Source organism: Rousettus aegyptiacus, unplaced genomic scaffold, assembly GCF_014176215.1.
Source record: "Rousettus aegyptiacus isolate mRouAeg1 unplaced genomic scaffold, mRouAeg1.p scaffold_m13_p_14, whole genome shotgun sequence".
Classification (NCBI taxonomy): Eukaryota; Metazoa; Chordata; class Mammalia; order Chiroptera; family Pteropodidae; genus Rousettus; species Rousettus aegyptiacus.
The window spans coordinates 27,080,698-27,098,703 of record NW_023416289.1 but is presented as its reverse complement, the minus strand read 5'-3'; the positions used below and the strand labels follow the sequence as shown (position 1 = coordinate 27,098,703).

Genomic DNA, 18,006 nt, shown 5'->3' with positions numbered 1-18,006 from the left:
CTATATATGCAATACCTTTTGTAGCAGAAACCAGCCACAGATGATGCATAAATGAATGGGCATGGTTATGTCCCAATAAAACTTTATTTACAAAAATAGCCATAGGTAGGGCCTGGCATAAGGGAGGTAGTGACTATAGCATGTTCTCCCATGGATGCATCCCGCCCTGCCACATAAACATATGCCATGTTTCCCTCTCATATCTCTGGAAGACATTACTAATCTATCAAGCTCTGTATTCTGCTGAGTCCAGAATGAGGCCTCAGACTCCTTTTCAACACAATTTCCAGGAAGCCGCTATCAATCAGTAGAAATCAACACCCCCTATGCAACCTATTAGCTACTCTCGAGACCCAGGAGCTGTTATTTCTGTGACATTCAGCTGGAACCCTAGGCCAGTGTTTCTGGTTCAGCACTCTAGGGCCAATGCCAAGTTCAGATACGTTTAGAAACTAGTTAAAGAACCAACCTCCTCAGGAAACACTTTTAAAAGCCTTTACAGTGCTGAGAACAGCAATGTTAACAGGCATGCTATACGTTAAATCGACAACTAAGTGGAATAAAATTTCCAGGGAAACCCAAATAACCTGTGTATTATGGTTAAAAAAAGACTGCCAGCTTACCTTTTACTTTTGACACTGTGAACGAGCTGGAAGCTTTGTATTTGCTGTAAAAGAAAACATTAGGTAAATGCGAACAGAACGGCTTCTGTAAGTGCATGCTTGCTCCTGTGCTCATTTTATTTACATGCTCAACATTACATTATCCAACTTGTTTTCCATCAGCCCGAAAGCCCTAAGAACATTCTAGAGTGCGATCTAGAATGAGAACTTTCTAGAACATGGCTCGTTAACTTCTTTGTCCCAAGGATCCCTCTGGCAGCCTGATGAAGCCTACGAACCCCTTCTCAGAGTAACGATTTAAAAATGCATATGATAAGTTTAAAAGATGAAAGGGAAGTCAGTTATTATTAATGTCATTAACAAAGTATTAAAACAAATTTGTGTTCGAGTAATAGCTACACTTTTTTATTAATGCATTAAAAAACAGAATCTAGAGGCGGGCCTTCTGACTACTGTCATTTGAGGTTCCAGAGATGTCTGCAGCAAGTGGATTTCTACCAGGGAGAGAGTCACCAGACCCGCTGATGCTGCTCTGGTTTGGAGCCAACATTCGTAACGGAAGGAAATGCGACATTTCGATTAGACGTTAGTGAAAATAAAACTTTAATTTGCTTTGCATTGATGTTTGCAGACTCTCTGAATTCCAAAATGTGAAGAACCCACTTTAGACCAGAAATGGCTCCAGGACAAGTATCCCAGGCAACAAAAGACCTGAACCTTGCCCAGCCTGACAGCTGAGCTTTGTCACGGCCAGTGCTGAGGTCATCCAACTGACATCTCTGCGAGCATCTTCTTTGCTTTCATTTAGACTTCCTTGCCCTTTTTTTCGGTTGCTGTTTACATAACCCCCAAGTCCCTAACTAAGACAGAAGGGGGATACTCCAACACCACCTGAAGACTCGGACTTTTCAAAGGGGGTTGACTCACGTCGTTTTTGAAATGTTCTGAGTGGCCTCACAATTCAGATGGGACATGCTGCCTTGGAACAATCGTGGAAGCCTTTGCTCAGCGCTTTGCTTGCCACAGACCTTGGAATGGGCCCTGACATGGGGGACCCCTGACATGCTGTCCTGCAGTGGATTAGCTGGGTATGAGTCCTGGGGCCGACTATGGCCCTCATTTACAAGTGAGGGTGCTGCCACCCAGAAGGGATGAAGAAACAGGCCCGAGGTCATGCACGGGGATGAGGCAGAGCCAGGTCTGTTTGACCCCATGATGTCTGTCAGGCTCCACACTCTGGGGTCACTTTAGCCTCTGATTCCACAGACAGATCAAGATGTGACTTCCTGCTGCTCCTCATTGCCTCCCCACTGCTCCCCAAAAAGTCAGGATGGTCTGACTCATCAAAAGCGTTTTCAGAACTTACGTGAAAAACATTATTTTGCAAAAGAAGTAAGTATTGTTTAAAAATGAAAAGCCTCATTTTTAGGAAGTAAGAAGTGCTAATCCAGAATTAGCTTAGGAAGGCAAAGACACCAACTGTTAATGGTGAGGTGCCTGAGGAGTTCTTGGGGACTTAGGAAGGAAGAAAAAGCAAGAGTCAAAACCCAACCACATTAAACACACACACACACACACACACACACACACACACACACACGCCCACTGGAATGAACGGTGTTAAATGGCCTATGAGGTGATTTCTGAGTTATGGGTTTAAAGTCATCTCTGTTTTTTTTTTTTTACTGATTCTTTATATTGTTCACTACTTTTTGAAGTTTTGACAATACTTTTATAACCAGAAAAGAAGTTATAAGGAACACTGATCATGGAATAGTTACCTCAAAGACTCCACACCATTTCTCTCAGACTTGACGAAAAAAGGGACCTTCCCGTTCCTAGTGATGTCCACCAGGCCTCCTCTGTCATCTAGGATCCCATAGTGAATGGCAGCCCTGCATATGCTGGATGACTGTGGGGAGAAGCGGGGGGAAGACCATAAGTACATTTGAAGTCATCTTTGTCAGCAATCTTTGTCAGAAATACCCAAGATGCTTGTCTTCAACCCACAAAAAGCCAAAAAGTCGGGCCAAAGCTCTCGCCGTCTCTGACTCTTGCTTCTCTCTAGAACATGTCTTTGTTCCTGGGGTTGCTTATCTTAAAAACTCATCCGAGGTGTTTAACAAACTAAGAACAGCGACAAACGGCTCTTTCTCCCCATGCACTGGAGCATGTTAACGCTCTGTCTAAAATGGAGACTGATCTTCACGGGGGTTGGCCCCAGTACCCAAAGGTGGCTTCACAAGTTTGTGAGCCCATAAATACGCACCGATCAGAGGATCAGCTCTACAAATGCAAGGTTGGATGAAGAAGGAAAAAGAAAATCTTACATAAAAACCACCACCCTTCTTGAACAACATATGACAGCATTCGAAACACAAGCCATTTAAAGAAATATTGGCCACACTCACACTTTCATAGAAGAGAGTTCCAAAAATCTTTGCCTTGTTATTCAGGCAGCCTGCTGGGCACTGGTACCTGATGGAGAAGAAAGAAAATGATTTTCAGAGGTAAATATGTTGATTAAAGCTCACTTACTTTTTTCTTCAGTGGCTCTATTATTACATATAGAAAAGATTCCGTGATGTAGAATCCGTCCTTTTTCAAACAAATCACAATTTACCCAGGCTGAAGATGATAGTCGCATGGACACAATCACAGATTCAATTTGACCTTCTTAAGGACTATTTTCATGTGCATAAGACTTGTGTTTAAGGCAGAGCTGTGATTACATGGGCAGTTCACAGACAAAGACAAGAGGCATAAAAGGTGTGTGCGTGTGCGCACACACACACACGCACAAATCCTCAAACGTCAGTCATCAAAGAGGTACAAATTGAAAGGAAGTGCGGTTTTCCAAGTGCCAAATTGCAAGGTTTTTTAAAAATAGAATACAGCTCAATGATGGTGTTCCTGTTCATGGAAAGTATAAGTTAGTCTTTCCGGAAAGCCTTAAATTCATTGATTCTTGAACTTTCCTTATAAGTCTGTATCCCAAGATAAAAACCAGAAAGTCAGACCCACAGGTTATTCCAACTGTGAAAAACTGGAAGTAAGCCAACAGGTGTCAAAGGAATGGTCGAACATTTTTGTGTAGCCTCATGTCAAAGTGTTATAGGACTACATTTTCAGGACTGCTTAGGGACTTTGGGAAATCTTAAGTGACAACTAACACAAGAGATTAGATAAGCAGTATCCTAATCAATGCAAAGAAAAAAAGTTTGGGAGGGATGACAGCAAATTGCTACCGATATTGAGAAGATTCTGGACTTTTTTTTCATTATACTTTTTTTTTTTTGTCATGGTTGTTTTTCTGAATTACAATGAACGAGAATACCTTTTAAAGTCAGAAAATAAGCCCAGGAAATATTATTTTTGTAAAAGTACTGGGTATAGAAAACTGATGTGCCAGGTGGTGGGAAGGGTTTAGGCAAGAGATTGTAGATGGTCTCATGTTTGCAAGCGAGAATGAGTTATATTTCTTGACAGGAAGCCTCTATCAGTCTTCGTGTGGACGGACCCCTGCCTTCTCCCCACCTGAGAAGGGTCCCATCTGCCCCTGACTCTGGAACTCTTTCGAAGCTGTCTAACAAGAGATGTTCTCCAAATCTTGTAATTTTTTTCTTTTGAGTACTCAGGCGTGATGCTCTCATAAAAAACTTGCGGGCTAGAGAGTCACACCATCACAAAGAAACAACTCAGGAGCGTTCCACAAATCCTGGATCCACGAGTTTGTGGAGTGGATACCCCTCCAGATGCTGTCTTCTTTCTGCCCAGTTTTACTAGCACACACAGAGATGTGCAAATGTCCCCAGCACTGTGCACGGGAACAGTTATTGCATCAGCCACCATTGCCACATCTTGTTCATCTCACCGACAAATGGACTGTTTACTTTTGCAGTACTTGCTGGCCTGTTGCCAGCTGCTCATGGGACCATGTATGAGCCTCTTGAACGACCTCATCCTGTGTTGCTCAAAGTCTATTTCATAACACTCCTGCCAAAGGCTGAGTCAAGTGTTCTGACATGCCAAATCCCAAATTCCCATGGTATAAAAGAGGACCTGCTACCTACTCTGTTTAGCATACTTTAAATGAAGTGATTCGGCTTTAGGTGAATGAATACCAGAGTCTATAGGAAGATAAGTAAGGACCCCTCTACCAATGACATGGTTTTCCAACCATGTACTTGAGGTTCTGTATGAGGCTGCTGCACCTGTTGGCCATTCGCTGCCAGAAAGAGCAGCCCAGCAGCTGCACTGCCAAAACCAAACTCATTCTTCTTGGCAGGCATTCTTCGACATCCAAGCGGACAATACTCAATGACTCCAACAGCTAGATGAGTTCATTCAACTACCTGAGGCTACACTGGCAGCTCCTCCTCCGGGAGTGGCCCAGGAAGCAGGCCTACTCAGATTGTGCAGCAGGCCTGCTGGGTCTGTCAACAGCCAAGGCACCGTTGGCTCACATGTGCCCTGAACAGAACTCTGGGCCACCCTGCGACCCCCTCACACAGAGAGGTGGAATGGAGCCCACAGCTGCACAAAAGCATTAGTCAAGATTGTCTCATGTTTATAGCACATCTGCCACATGCACATCTGGCATTTCTACAGTTTGGAAATTACTTTTGAACTAATAACCCAGAGCATCTGTAGTTTGGATGCCTCCTTCCTACTAATATGCATCCAGGCAGGAGGAGACCCAGAGCTTGGGCCAACCCTCTAGGCCAAAGGTTGTCATCTAGGGGTGATCTTACCCCTCAGGGGACAATTGGCAATTCCTGGAGACATTTCTGGTGATCACAGCTGGAGAGGAGGTGCTCCTGGCACCTGGTGGGTCCAGGCCAAGGATGCTGCTTGACAGCGGACAGTGCACAGAACAGCCTCCACCACCAAGGATTATCCGGCCCTAACTGTCAGCAGTGCCAAGGTTGAGAGACTCGCGTCTAGGTTTCTCTTTGTGTGCCAAGCTCTTAACGAATGGTGGCAGTCAGAGGGGACTCTAGGATGTCACGGTCACTCTAATTCATGGCACAAAGCTGAGTTATGCTTTATTCAATGTGGCACACCTTTGGTGCTAAAAGTGGAGAATGTCATTTTTCTGTGAGTTTCCACCCGACTTGGTTTGAATGGCCATCAACTGACTGATCATAATGCGAGCCATCACCCACAGCAGGTGCTGCAAAGCGCTGTAGGGAGCGAGCGGTGAGAGGGGATCCAGACTTTACCTGTTGCAGGTAGAACCTTTGCACTTGTCCTTCAGCTTGGTGTCACACCTCACAACTTGGGCTAGGAGAGAAATGCAGAAATGTATATCACAGCAAGAATCGAGACAACGAGTCTGAGTTAGAAGACCCTACCTCCCCTGCTCCGAGGAACTTTCTGGAACATTCTGGAATCTATGCTATAATGACGGTAGGAGCATTACCCAAGGGCTGCAGGCTTCAATGGTTAAGGTTCGAATCTCAGACCCACCACTTTATAGTAGTCATGTAGCATTGGACATCACTTGCCCTCTCTGAGGTTCATTTTCCACTTGTAAATCATGGGGATAAGTATGGTGGGTAGTGTTTCTGTGAGCGTTAAATGAGAAAGGAAAGGCAGCCTTGGAAGAGAGCCTGTAGCGCCTTCAGAGCTCTGGAGGGTGGAACTCACAGCCCTTACCCAGCCCGGCGGGTGGGGAGCCAGCCATTCCCACCCATGTCGTCTCCCTCACAGCTAAGATGACTTTGCCAAGCATTCTTTTTTGTTTATTTTATAAGGGACAGATTAGAATCTTGAAGTAGAGAGAGTTATAGCTGGATAAAAAGATATATGTTATTTTTAAATTTTACATTATTTAAAAAAAAAGAATAGAATAGTTTAAACTTCCGGACAGACAAGAGCATCAGCCTATTTCCTGGTAAACGATGCTTCGGGATGATTAAATGGGCAGAAAGTCTGGGGAGAAGACACTTCAAGGCCCAAGAGGACAGAGAGACTGGTGGAGAAGGGGGAGAGAAGAGTCAAAGATGGGGGAGGGTTTCTGAGAAAGATGGGCACGAGGTGGGGTCCTACTCGGGACAAGTCTGGTTTTATGCTGTTGGAGGCTTAAGATCAGAGGAATCAGAACTGCGGGCAAGACAGCCTGTGCCTGCTGCCCTGTCTGTCAGAAAGTGCCCTTCGAGGGCTCCACACTTTCAGCAAAGGCGCCACCTACCCAGGTGCCCGACAGCAGTGTCATAGCGGTTAAAATGCTGAGTTCTAGCCCAGGCAGACAGGACAGAAAGATGCCTGGGGAGGTGAGGGGCACTAGGGTCCAGGGGAGGGGAAGTCGAGGCAGAGGTGAGCATAAGAGCATTCTGGGGATTTCCAGAAGTCTCAGGGAAAACATTCAACCTCCCACCCAACGGGGCTGTTGGAGGCAACTTGATGATGACCTCGAGATACAGGGAGATCTCTGCTGACATGGGGGACCCACGTTAGCACAGATAATCCTCACGGCAACCCACATGGACATCATTGCTTCATTCTATGGATGAGGAAATCAGGTCTCAGAGAGTGGCGTGAAGGTCTGAGCCACAGAGCCAGTACCTGGTGAAGAAGGACCGATCGGAGCCCCCAGGGCTGGCCTCCCGTCCCCGCACGCTCTGCGTTCTCCCTTAGGGGGACCGGCATTCCCAAGATGAACCCAATTTCTGCCCAGGTCCCCTTTGAAAGGACAAGGCCTAACCTTCAAATATCTGCCTGGGGGTGGGGGGCGGGGAAGCGCCACTCAAGCACAGTTCCCATCAAGCTCACTTTTGAAATGACTTAAAAATATCATTTTTTTAGAAATGTCTTAGGGTCGTGCTTTTGCAAGCTGCACCCCATCCTGCTCCTGATGTTTGCGGACTTGGAGACCTCTCAACCCACCGGCTCCCCTCCTCCACCCACCCTAAAGAAAACTGCCCCCTTTCACAGGTGACTCGCAGGGTGACAGAAGGCAGAGAGGGAGCCTGACTCACTCATGTAATTCAAGGCGGACGTTTTCTTGGGCTTGGCGGGTCTGATCACCCTCGGCTGGACCCAGACGTGCTTCTCTTCAGGAACGGGAGCTGTCTCTACCTCGTTCATCTCGTCCGTTTCAGGTTTTTGGTCGTAAGTCTCTTCTTCATAGTGGAGACAGAGGGAAAAAATAAATGCTAGGATTCAGCAAAAATGCACTTAGGAAAAAAAAAAATTGGAAACCCAACTTGTTTGAGGTTTCATTTGACAAAGATTCATTTCAGCGGCAAAGAGAAAGTTGCATTTCAGAACAGACCTGGCCACGTGGAATTCTACCTGCCAAGGTGAGTTGGACAGAATCTGCTTGCTGTGTATGGTTTGGACCAAGAGAAGCTGGGCCGACCAGAGGTGAGAAGGCCCCAGCGCCCACACCTGGATTATAATAAAGGTTTCTTGTTCCACCTCCTCCTGCACCATCATTTGCTGAAGGAAGCACATCCTCTGACCCCAAAACATAGCTGCTTCCCCTAAGGTCCCTCTGGCTGTAGGTTTTCATTAGGGGAGGGGTCTTCCTCATTTACAAGCACATCGTGGTATATAAAGACCCACGTCGATGGTCTTGGGCCCCATGGCCCTCCTCATCACTAGCATATCTTACAGCCTTATCTACCCATGAGTCGAGTTCACTTAATGAAACGGCTCCTTTCCTCACTGAGATTCCTCTGCCCAATAACATTGGATCCATCATGTAAAACAAGCCAGAGACCCAATTCCTGATTTAAAAAAAAAGTTAGTTGGTTGGATCCCAATTTTTCCCTACCCAAATATTATTTCTCTAACCAGGTTCATGATCCCCATGTTTCAAGACATTTTAATTAACTGAAAATAAAAGTCATTTCTTCTAAGCATCAGTTTATTTATATTCCAATTTTCATCCTGAAAGACAACTATTAACTGTTGACCAGAATCTGTAATCAGGCCACCAGGATACCAGACTGTAAATTTCAGCCAAAGCAAAGCAAAGAATTGTGATTTTCGTCTGCTCGAGTGGCCTTCTCAAAGATGAATTGATACACATCTCTGCTGGGGGGCCCTGTTGTACCTTTAGAGCTTGTATCCTCCTCCCCCTCATGTGGATCAGAGTTGGAAACCCCTGCCCTCTGAGCCTCCCCGCGCCCCGCCCCCAATGAAAGAGACAGATACATAGACGAGTTTGGGTAAGGACGATTTCAAGGAGAAAGGAAGCACCCCGCAGGCTTTGTGTCACTGGATTAAACTTCAGTTCCCATCAAGTGATCAAGTAAGTGTTCGTCGGTCCCTCAGCCTCAGCCCCGCTTCTCCTTAAGAGTGATGACTTCCCTTCTCCGAAGGGTGGACGAAGGGTTTCGTGTCTATACCGGACAAACATCCACATGAAGGACAGACAAGTGGTTCTCCAATGCTTTTCAAGGCTGGAGTATTCTGTATCTATTTTACCAGCCAATTTCCTACCATATAACCAGCACCCCAGGTGAACCCAGTGCCGAGGGGAGAACGGACGGGATTTAAGCCGGGAGATGAACTGCGACCTTGAGCCCCAAGTGCATTCTGTTGGAGCTCATGGACATGCAGGGCCGCTCCTGGGCAGCTCGCTCACAGCTGTGATTTCACCACCACCTGCCTTTCCCACCCACTGTAAATCCCTGAGGCCAGGAACCGGCCTGTTTCACAGCCCACTGGACACCCAAATCCCAGCACATAGTAGCTGCTCAACAAAATTCGCTAAAAAAAGGATAATTGAAACCTCAAAGAACTCTGTCTTCGAATTCCTTTGAATGAAAGATATTCCCACTGAAGTTTAAAGACATTCAGGAAGGGAATTCTAAAAGAATCATTTGTAGCCAAAAACTATTAGGTGAAATCTTTACGAAGACACCGAGTTTGCAATGCTGTTTGGCACAATCAGCCGTCTTTGGTTGGCTTTCCCGTCAATGTGACCACTCAGGTTTGCCCTTCATTGAAAGCCGGAGCTGTCTCTGGAATAAGCCGGGTTTTCTTCCATTGGCCTTTAGGATTTTTATACCTCATAATCGTGGCTTTATTTAGCTGAATATAGTTTGGTAAAGCAGTCTAAAGCATTTGAGGGCTCACTATTTAAGAAAATGGGCAGACAGTTTTCGCCCTCAGACACACACATGAAAAGTGGAATGCTTGCCCAGAAAACCGGCTGTATTTGAGTACATCCTAATTAAGTGACCCTGTGTGGACCGGTGCAGGCCTGGGGAAATTCCATGCCGAGTTCACAGCAAGGCTACCGTGAGCACCGTGCTGCCCTGGACCAGGGGTCTTGGGACACATAGCATTGCTTATGCCAGTCTGCAGATTCTCACCTGGTTCCATAAGTGGTGACAAATTCACAGCTAATGTTTACCGAATGTGGACCATAGGACTGGCCTGCCACTTGGCTCTTATGACATTTTCTCATTGTCCTAGAAGGCATGATAAAGCCCCATTTCACAGACAGGCAGACTGAAGCCCAGAGAGGCTAAGCGACCTGCCATAGCTCACATAGCTGATGGTCAAACCACCTTTCCTGGAAGCCCAAGCCCTTTATTGCCACATCTAGCAAGGCCTGAGGGATGGAAACCTCTCTTCCGGTCTATCCTTATCCCCGCTCCATCTCCATGATAGGTCAAGGCCCTGCCAGGCATCCTCAGTGAATGCTGATTAAGGAGCTTATGCAGGTAAGCCACTTTACAGGAGATTTTCTGCACGGTTAGCTAAGAAAATTGGAACGCCCACCAAATGAAGTTGGATATTTTCCACCAAAAATAAAAAAACAAGTACAGAGGTTTCGTTGGGTGAGTAAACCAGCATCTAAGGTATCTTTGTGTGTATTTGCTCTTGGAAAATGACCCTCTGTGGGTATGAGGGGTATGTGTATTCAGACAACATGCAGAACACACCTGTTCCAATGACCTTAGAGGCCCTGGAGTGAACCAGCAGTTTAACTATAGGTGATCGAGCTTTAAGGAGAGTCTGGGTGCAGTAAGAACAGGAAGGCAGGTGTGTTATGCAGTCAGGAAAGGCTCCTGGAGGAGGTGTGATACCAGAGCTGTGTTTCCAAGGAGGAGAAAGCATCTGCCAGGTTCCAGAGATGGATGAGAGAAGGCCAACATTGCCCGCCAGGTGATAAAGGACCCCATGTGGGCAGCCCTACCTCGTACTTCTCCAAAGAGCTAAACACTGTGTTTTTAAAGCACTGACTATGTGTGGCTGGCTGTGCTAGAAACTCACATCCCCCTCGCTGTATCTTCCCAGCAAATCTTCTACAGAAAGACCATGTCATCACTGTTACCAATGGGGAAACTGAGGCTCAAAGAAGGCAAGTGGTATGCCTAAGTACACACAGCCAGTAATGGTGGAGACAACCCCGCTCCATCTGTCCTTAATCTAGACAGTTCTGGCCCGACACACACAGAGACCCCTCACGATGGGAGATGCAAGAGGAAACCCGATGGGCATCCTTCCCTCAAGGTCCCCAAATCTGATGGGGACTTGGCCCCTCTGGGTGACTGGACAGCAGCCACAGGACCTGCCTAAATAGGAAAATGGGGACAAGAGCTTAACCTTGACCTACTTCTTCTTAGCCCCACCCCCACACCCATAGGAGTTGACACAATCCATTTTCAGGTGGGAAGACCGAGGCTCAGAGAGATGAAGTGACCCTCCCAGGGTCCCACAGCTGAAATGTGGTGGGGTTGCTATTCTCGAAGCAGGTGTGCTCGCCTCCAAAACCCATGCCGTTCCTCAAATCCAGGAATCACAGGTGGACTATGGGGAACAATTCACTAAAGACAGGCGTGAGGAGCCCCACCTAGAAGACAGTGAAGAGGTGTGACCTGAGAGGAAACGGAGAAGGGGGAGACATTCCGTTTAACAAACACTCACGGAGGCCCTACCGCACGGCAGGCGCTGCGGGGTCCGCACATGCACGAGGGGCTTCAGGCTCCCTCTCATGACCATGCCGCCTCGTGCCTCCAGGCCTCTGCACATGCTGTTCCCCCTGCCAGAAGCACCTCTCCTTCCTCTCCTTACTAGGCTACGTCTTCCTTCTCAAGGACGCTTGCTTAGGGAAGCGCTCCCTAACCCTGCTAGACAAGAACCGATGTACCTGCTATAAACTCCGTGGCACCCAGTTACACACACCACTCCTTGTGGCTGTGACCCCGCTGGACCTCAGTTTCATGACGGCGGGTCCATAACTGTCTGGTCCCCATAGTTGCCCCACTGATAACACCCAGCAACATTCTGGCACACAGCAAGTGCATGGACTCTCATCTGAGCTTGGGACACGGTGCGAAAGACTGGTGTTACCACACCTATTTTGCTGACGGGTAGAGTGATGAATGGTTGGAGTGTCAGTCTCAAACCCGGTTTGTCAGAAGTCCAGATCCTTGCTTCTCCTGTCTCCTCCTTGCCTTCCCCAATGGGCAGATTTATCAGTGAACAGCTAACCAGGACAGCAGAGTGCCCGGGTCCCTGAGCAGGTCTGGGACCGCTGCCTTAGCCCACCTGTTTCTTCACTCTAGAGCCCACAGACCGACTCCATGTCTGCTCTGGCAGGGAAGGCCCAGCACAGAGGGTCACTCTCTCCTGTGCACCCAGCCCCCCCCCTCCCCGAAAGGACCCTCTGAGCCATCACGAGGCCTATGGATGGAGCCACGTGGAAAATACGATCTTAACCACAAAAACACGGTCAGCCCCTTTGGCCCAGCTACGCCCCTTCTGGGACAGAGCTGAAGAAAATATCCCAAAATATGAGAAAGGCGTTAGGCACTAAAAATATTTTTAGGAGCGAGGTGAGTAGAAACATTGAGTGGTGACAATAAACAAATAGTGGAAGAGCAGGAAATTACACAGCCTTTGAAAGTTCTAGTTTTGCCTGAGATGTGAGAAGAAGGAAAATGCAAACGTTTATGACAAATCCGGTGAAGGATGAGCAAGATGGGAACGTGGGTGGGTAGCGGGAGGGGGACAAGGACAGGAAGGATATCCCTGAGGGACCACCCTTCCTAGCCTAGAGCTTGTTTAGTTGGTCGTTTTTAATTCCTCGTTTGTTGTCTGTTTTATACCAAACTGTGAACACCAACAAACAGGGCAGGGATGTGTCGGCTGAGTCTGGCCGTGTGATCTGCTCACTGTGCGGACACACCAAGGCATCGTGGGTCCCCAGGGAGCTGGGGGCTAAACCCCAAGTGCTCACATGCACGAGGCAGAGAAAGGGAGAGAGAAATGAGGGGCGTGCTGAGGGTGACTGCAACATGGCCAGGGAGGGGGCGTTTGGGACTCTATTGTTCACTTCTCCCGTTTTACGTAAGCTGTTCTGTGACTCACGGTTTTGAAGGCATTTCCTACCTCGGTAACACAAGTTGTTCTTGCAGCCACCTCCGTAGCTGGGCGGACACTCAGAGCAGGGCCGGCCAGTCCTGTAGGGGGCCTCTCCAATCCAGTTCCCCCTAAAGACAGACAAGAAACACCGTCAGGAGGGGCCACCACATGAGGGCCCGGGGAACACCTCCTTTCTTCTTTCCTGGGCCCGCTTCGGGCCGAACGAACGCAGTCAGGGAGGGAGGAAGGCGTGTACCATGTAAAGGGAAAAGCGAGCTGCCCTGGGCTCCTCCTATGCACTGAGAGTCTACAGAATTCTCTCAAAAAACCCAGCCCAGAGCTACGACACATCACATTAGCGTGTGTGCCAACACTGCACTGGGTCCCCATCTAACCCCGTTGCTTCCCTCACACAACTCTGAACACTGTCCGTCCCCCACCCAGCCCCGATGCCTGTGCACGGGAAAGCTGCCGGGATGCCCCTTTTAAGCCATTTCTCAAATGAGTAAAAGTCAGAGTGTTTGAGGCATAGCTGTGTTTACCGAGTTCTTACCATTACGCAGCCCAGATCACTCCAGCCTTCCCACACCCTAGGAGCGATGTGCCAGAATTCAACCCTTTTGCACAAGGGAACTGAGGCTCAGGGAAGTTCAGCGACTTGTCTGAGGTCACATAATGAGAGCTGAACCCAGGCTGAGGGGCTCAGAGCCTTCGACCACACTCTGGGGCTGGGACTAAGGCCCCCATGAGCATCTGGGGCACCACTCGCCTTCCTCTGAAGTTCCCGGGGTGGGAAAACTGGAGGCCACTCAGTAAGCTTCCTCCAAGGGCCAGGGAGCAGGTGGCGAGTGGAGTTCCCAAGCCCTTCTCACAGTGCCTGGGGCTTGGGCAACACAGTCTCGAGCCGTGAATGACCAGGGACCAGTCACTGTGATTTGTTCTAGAAAATTCCTTCATGGCTGCCCATCATCCATTTGTTCCCTTGGGAAAGGGATCCAAGCCCACTGCTAGGCCACACTTGGCCTCGGCGTCCTCCAGCAGAGCAGTAAAGAGCAGATGCCCTCGGTTGAACCCCAACTTTCCCCAGCCCTGAACCCATCTCCTTCTCCATAATGGGGGTAATGGCCAGGAGGCCATCATGAGGATAAAGCAAGTGACTGTGTGGGTGCCCTCAGACCAGGGTCCAGCTCAAGGTGAAGGCTACATGCTCTTGAGCATTTTCTAATCCAACAAGCTCGTCTGGGTGAGGATTCTGACGGCTTTCCAGGGAGGCCAGGGAGGGGCCATGCTAGGGTTGGCCAGAAGACAAACTGCAGAAAACATGCTCTCTGTTTAACCTCCAGTGGCTCAGAATAGTGGGATGGCATCACCCAGGGCCACATGGGCATCAGGCCTGGGGATGGAGGGCAGGGGTCCCATTATAACATGCTCACTACTTTGACACTCACACATCATGAATGGCAAATGCTAGTGTCCTACACCGCGCCACAGACCCCACTCAGCTGGCCACCTCTGCATGGATGTGCAGGCCGGCAAGGGACTCACAGGGCCATAGGGATGACTTTCCCAAATGGACCATTGCCAAGTGGACCGAGAAGGCCTCAGAGCCTTGTCCTGTTGCCTGGTGAGGCTCGGCAGGTGTTTTTGGACTATTTGGGCCCCCGGCTGGGTTCATCCTTCTCCCCCAGATGATAAGGCCAAGCTGGGGTTTCATGTTTCCTCAAAGGCAAACTACACCTCTGATGCTTCAGGAGTAATAATGCTCAGGTTACAGGTCATGGAGAGCTGGCTGGGCACCAGGCTCTGTACCAGTGTCCTGAAGGCAGACAGTCTCCTTACTCTTCCAACACCCCTGTGAGGTAGGCATCCTCCCGTTGTGCACAAGGCTGTCAAGGTACAAGACCCCCCCACCTCTGCCCAAAGGGATCTGGGCCCAGACACCATCCCTGGGCGTACCCTCTGGGCCACTTCCTGCTGCAAGGCCAGAAGAGGCTGTGGACACCATGGAACACCATGCGGCAATCAGAAAGAAAGGCCTGCTGAGCACACAACACTATGGACAAATCCTGTAGACACGGTGTCGAGAGGAAGATGTTGGGCACAGAGGGCATATCTACCACGTCCCTTCGTATGAGGGTCCAAGCCAGACAGACTGGCCCATGGGAAGAGATGTCAGAATGGTGGCCACTCTGGGCAGCATCCTGGGCACAGAGAATATTCTCTATCTGGACCTGGGTGGGAATTACACGGGCATATTATATGTTCTGTGTGGACCAAATTGTGTGTGTCCCTCCTCTGTGTGGCTATATGTGGAGATGGGACCTCCCAGGGCATAATTAAGGTCAAATGAGGTCACAAGAGTGGGGCCCTGGATGGGATTAGTGTCCTTCTAAGAAGAGAGACCAGAGAATACTCTCTGTCTGTCTTTGTCTCTGTCTCTATGTCTGTCTGTCTGTCTGTCTCTCTCGTGCACACACCATACCTGCAAGGACACAAGGAAAAGGCGGCAGTCTATAAGACGAGAGCGACCTCACCAGGAACTGACCCTACTGGACCTTGATCTGGGATTCCCAGCCTCCAAAACTGTGAGAAATAAACGTCTGTTGTGTAGGCGCCCGGTTCCTGGTATTTTGTTACCGAAGCCCAAGCGGACTAATAATATATGTGTAAATGTGTGAAAAGTTATCAGGCTGCACATTTCAGATGAGTGTATTTTACTGTCATAGATCATTTCTTTTTCAAGAAAAGGAGGGGGGTTAAAGAAAGGAAGAATGTATTCCTGATGGCGTCTTCTAGTGTATTTTTTTATATAGAGCCAAATTGAATCATTCCTCATTACCCATCTGCCTCTCTGCCAGGAATTCCACTACCGTGGACCGGTTTATTGCTCTTCCATGGGCTTGTGCCCCTCCTCATCAATGTCATAACTCCCCCGCCCTTATCCCTGTGGGCCGCTGAGGCACCGCTGCTACAGGCATTCCAGATATTTGATGGAAAGTTCTATTTTCCCACCAACCTCAGCGAGCCCCTCTTCATCCCACCTTTTCACAGCTACTCCTAACCCAAACCAAACAAATGAGGTCATTCCCGTTTTATTCAGTCACTGAGCAAATAGTCCTCGCAGGCCCACTGTGTGCAGGGCAGTGCTAGGATAGCGGCCAGCTCAGTAGCCAGCGTGAAAACCGCAGGCTGTGAATGTGGCAAACAGTTCTCTGAGAACCAGCACATATTCGTCTGATGAGCAATGAAGGTGAATGAGTAAAAGGATAAACGATACACTGATGACATCAGGATGTGTAAGGAGAAAGAGGGGTTATGAAATAAAGACTTGACACAGTCCCTCCTGGGAGGGAAAATGCAGAAACTAGGTCTAGTCTGAATTCCTGTTTCCTAGAGTGTGATCTGTTGCATATTTTCGAGAAAAAATGAAAGTAAGATCACTATGGCAGACCCTACTATTGCCCAGCCAAAAGCTATTCCTGCTTCTGACTTCTTCAGGCAGTCCACAGAGGAGATCTGCAAAGTCAATTGGGGCAATTTCATTGGTTGAAGTCAGTTAGGGCAAGCTCATTGGTTGACGCTCATTGTCTGTGAGTGGTCTAGTTCTGGCCAATGAACTAAGGAGAAAGTAGTCCAGGAGTGAGAAAGAAGAGAGCCCTTTCTATGATTCCCTTCTGCTTGGGAAGATGAGATGCCTGGTGCTTTGCAGCCATCTCGGGACCATGAAGAGAAGACAGTACAGCAGAAAGACAGAAAGAGTCCTGGTTGATATTCCTGAGCTATTAAGCTAACCTGGAAGTACCAACCTCTAGACTCCTTGTTTAAACCAATTTTAGTTGGGTCCTGTGCAGCAGGCAAACATATCTTAACTCATACAACCATGTCAACTTGTTCTTACTTTGGAGAGTAATTGCAGACGAGGTAGACGGCATTCTCCCAAACATCTCCCCAGACGTTCATCCTTCGGCAGGTGTTCACGGCACAGCCAACCTTATTGGTGGTGGCCCAAACTATCTGAAATGATGACAACCATGCATCAGAATTTAAGGGACAAGGCATAGCAGGATGACATAATCTGGCCTGGATCTATAGGGTGCTGGTACTAAAGGAGTATGTGGTGAAGGGGTGAAGGACCAGATTTCCCCCCTAGACCACTGAAGATCTATACATTTGTTTAAAAATAAGTAAAACAAAACAAACAAATCACACACAAGGAAAATGCTCCAGCATGTAAAAGTGCCATAGAAGTTTCTAGTGCTTACTCTCAATTTCTGTACTTGCGAACTGGTCACAAACTGTTCAGTCCTCCCGCTATACTTTGAGTAGCACAAAATTAAAGAAAAAAAAAAAAAGGCAGTGACAGCAGAGGTTTTCCAACTGGGCAACAATTCTGCAGGGCCAGGTAAGTGACCAGATTTGGGCGCTAGGCTGAGGTCATGGCCTGTTCCTCCAGTTTTACCTGTGTGTAGTGGGTACACATGGCCCCGGAGCACCTCTCCGGACACCAGGGGTTGCACTCATGGGGATAGGGGTAGGTGTAGTCCTTCACCTCGTCGTACCAGGACTGCACGTGGAACCCAGGAGAGCGATACCTGCAGAGACAGATCAGCTTGTTATGTCCTGGCCACCACACACCGAACGACAGAGGCCACAGCTGGCAGCACCACCGCCCATGGGCAGGCCGAAGGCGGGGCTCCCTCAGGGCCAATAGCTCCAAATCCCAGAGCCTGTTAAAAGTTCCTAAAATCCAAATCAGCAAGGAGCTCACCTGGGTGTCCCCGGAGTCCCTCTCGATTCCTGGAGTGTCTTTCGGGTGGCCCACATACCACCAGTGTGTGCAGGAAACTTTCACTTGCCCCAGGGAATCATTTTTTATGTTAACGATCATGTATTTATTTTCATGTCCATTTGGGAAAATACATGGAGCCCATGAACTCCATGTTTCACAGATATTATTGCTTAAGATGAAATTTAATTTAAGATATGAATATATTTAAAGTCAATGCAGAGAAAAATATTTAGTCAATAATCGAACAAGTGCTGCACAGAT

The 18,006-nt window shown here is 48.3% G+C and overlaps 1 protein-coding gene across 1 annotated transcript in view; it reads right to left on the bottom strand.

Moving 5' to 3' along the window:
• CRISPLD2 (cysteine rich secretory protein LCCL domain containing 2) overlaps positions 1 to 18,006 on the bottom strand; it is a 62,705-nt gene that overhangs the window by 20,693 nt on the left and 24,006 nt on the right. The window contains exons 4-11 of the mRNA XM_016165937.2: positions 17,416 to 17,548; positions 16,855 to 16,970; positions 12,984 to 13,084; positions 7,607 to 7,750; positions 5,849 to 5,909; positions 3,035 to 3,101; positions 2,405 to 2,535; positions 624 to 667 (exon numbers count right to left, since the gene is read on the bottom strand). Of these exons, the coding sequence (XP_016021423.2) occupies positions 624 to 667; positions 2,405 to 2,535; positions 3,035 to 3,101; positions 5,849 to 5,909; positions 7,607 to 7,750; positions 12,984 to 13,084; positions 16,855 to 16,970; positions 17,416 to 17,548 (797 nt within the window). The remainder of the gene's footprint in view (positions 1 to 623; positions 668 to 2,404; positions 2,536 to 3,034; positions 3,102 to 5,848; positions 5,910 to 7,606; positions 7,751 to 12,983; positions 13,085 to 16,854; positions 16,971 to 17,415; positions 17,549 to 18,006) is intronic.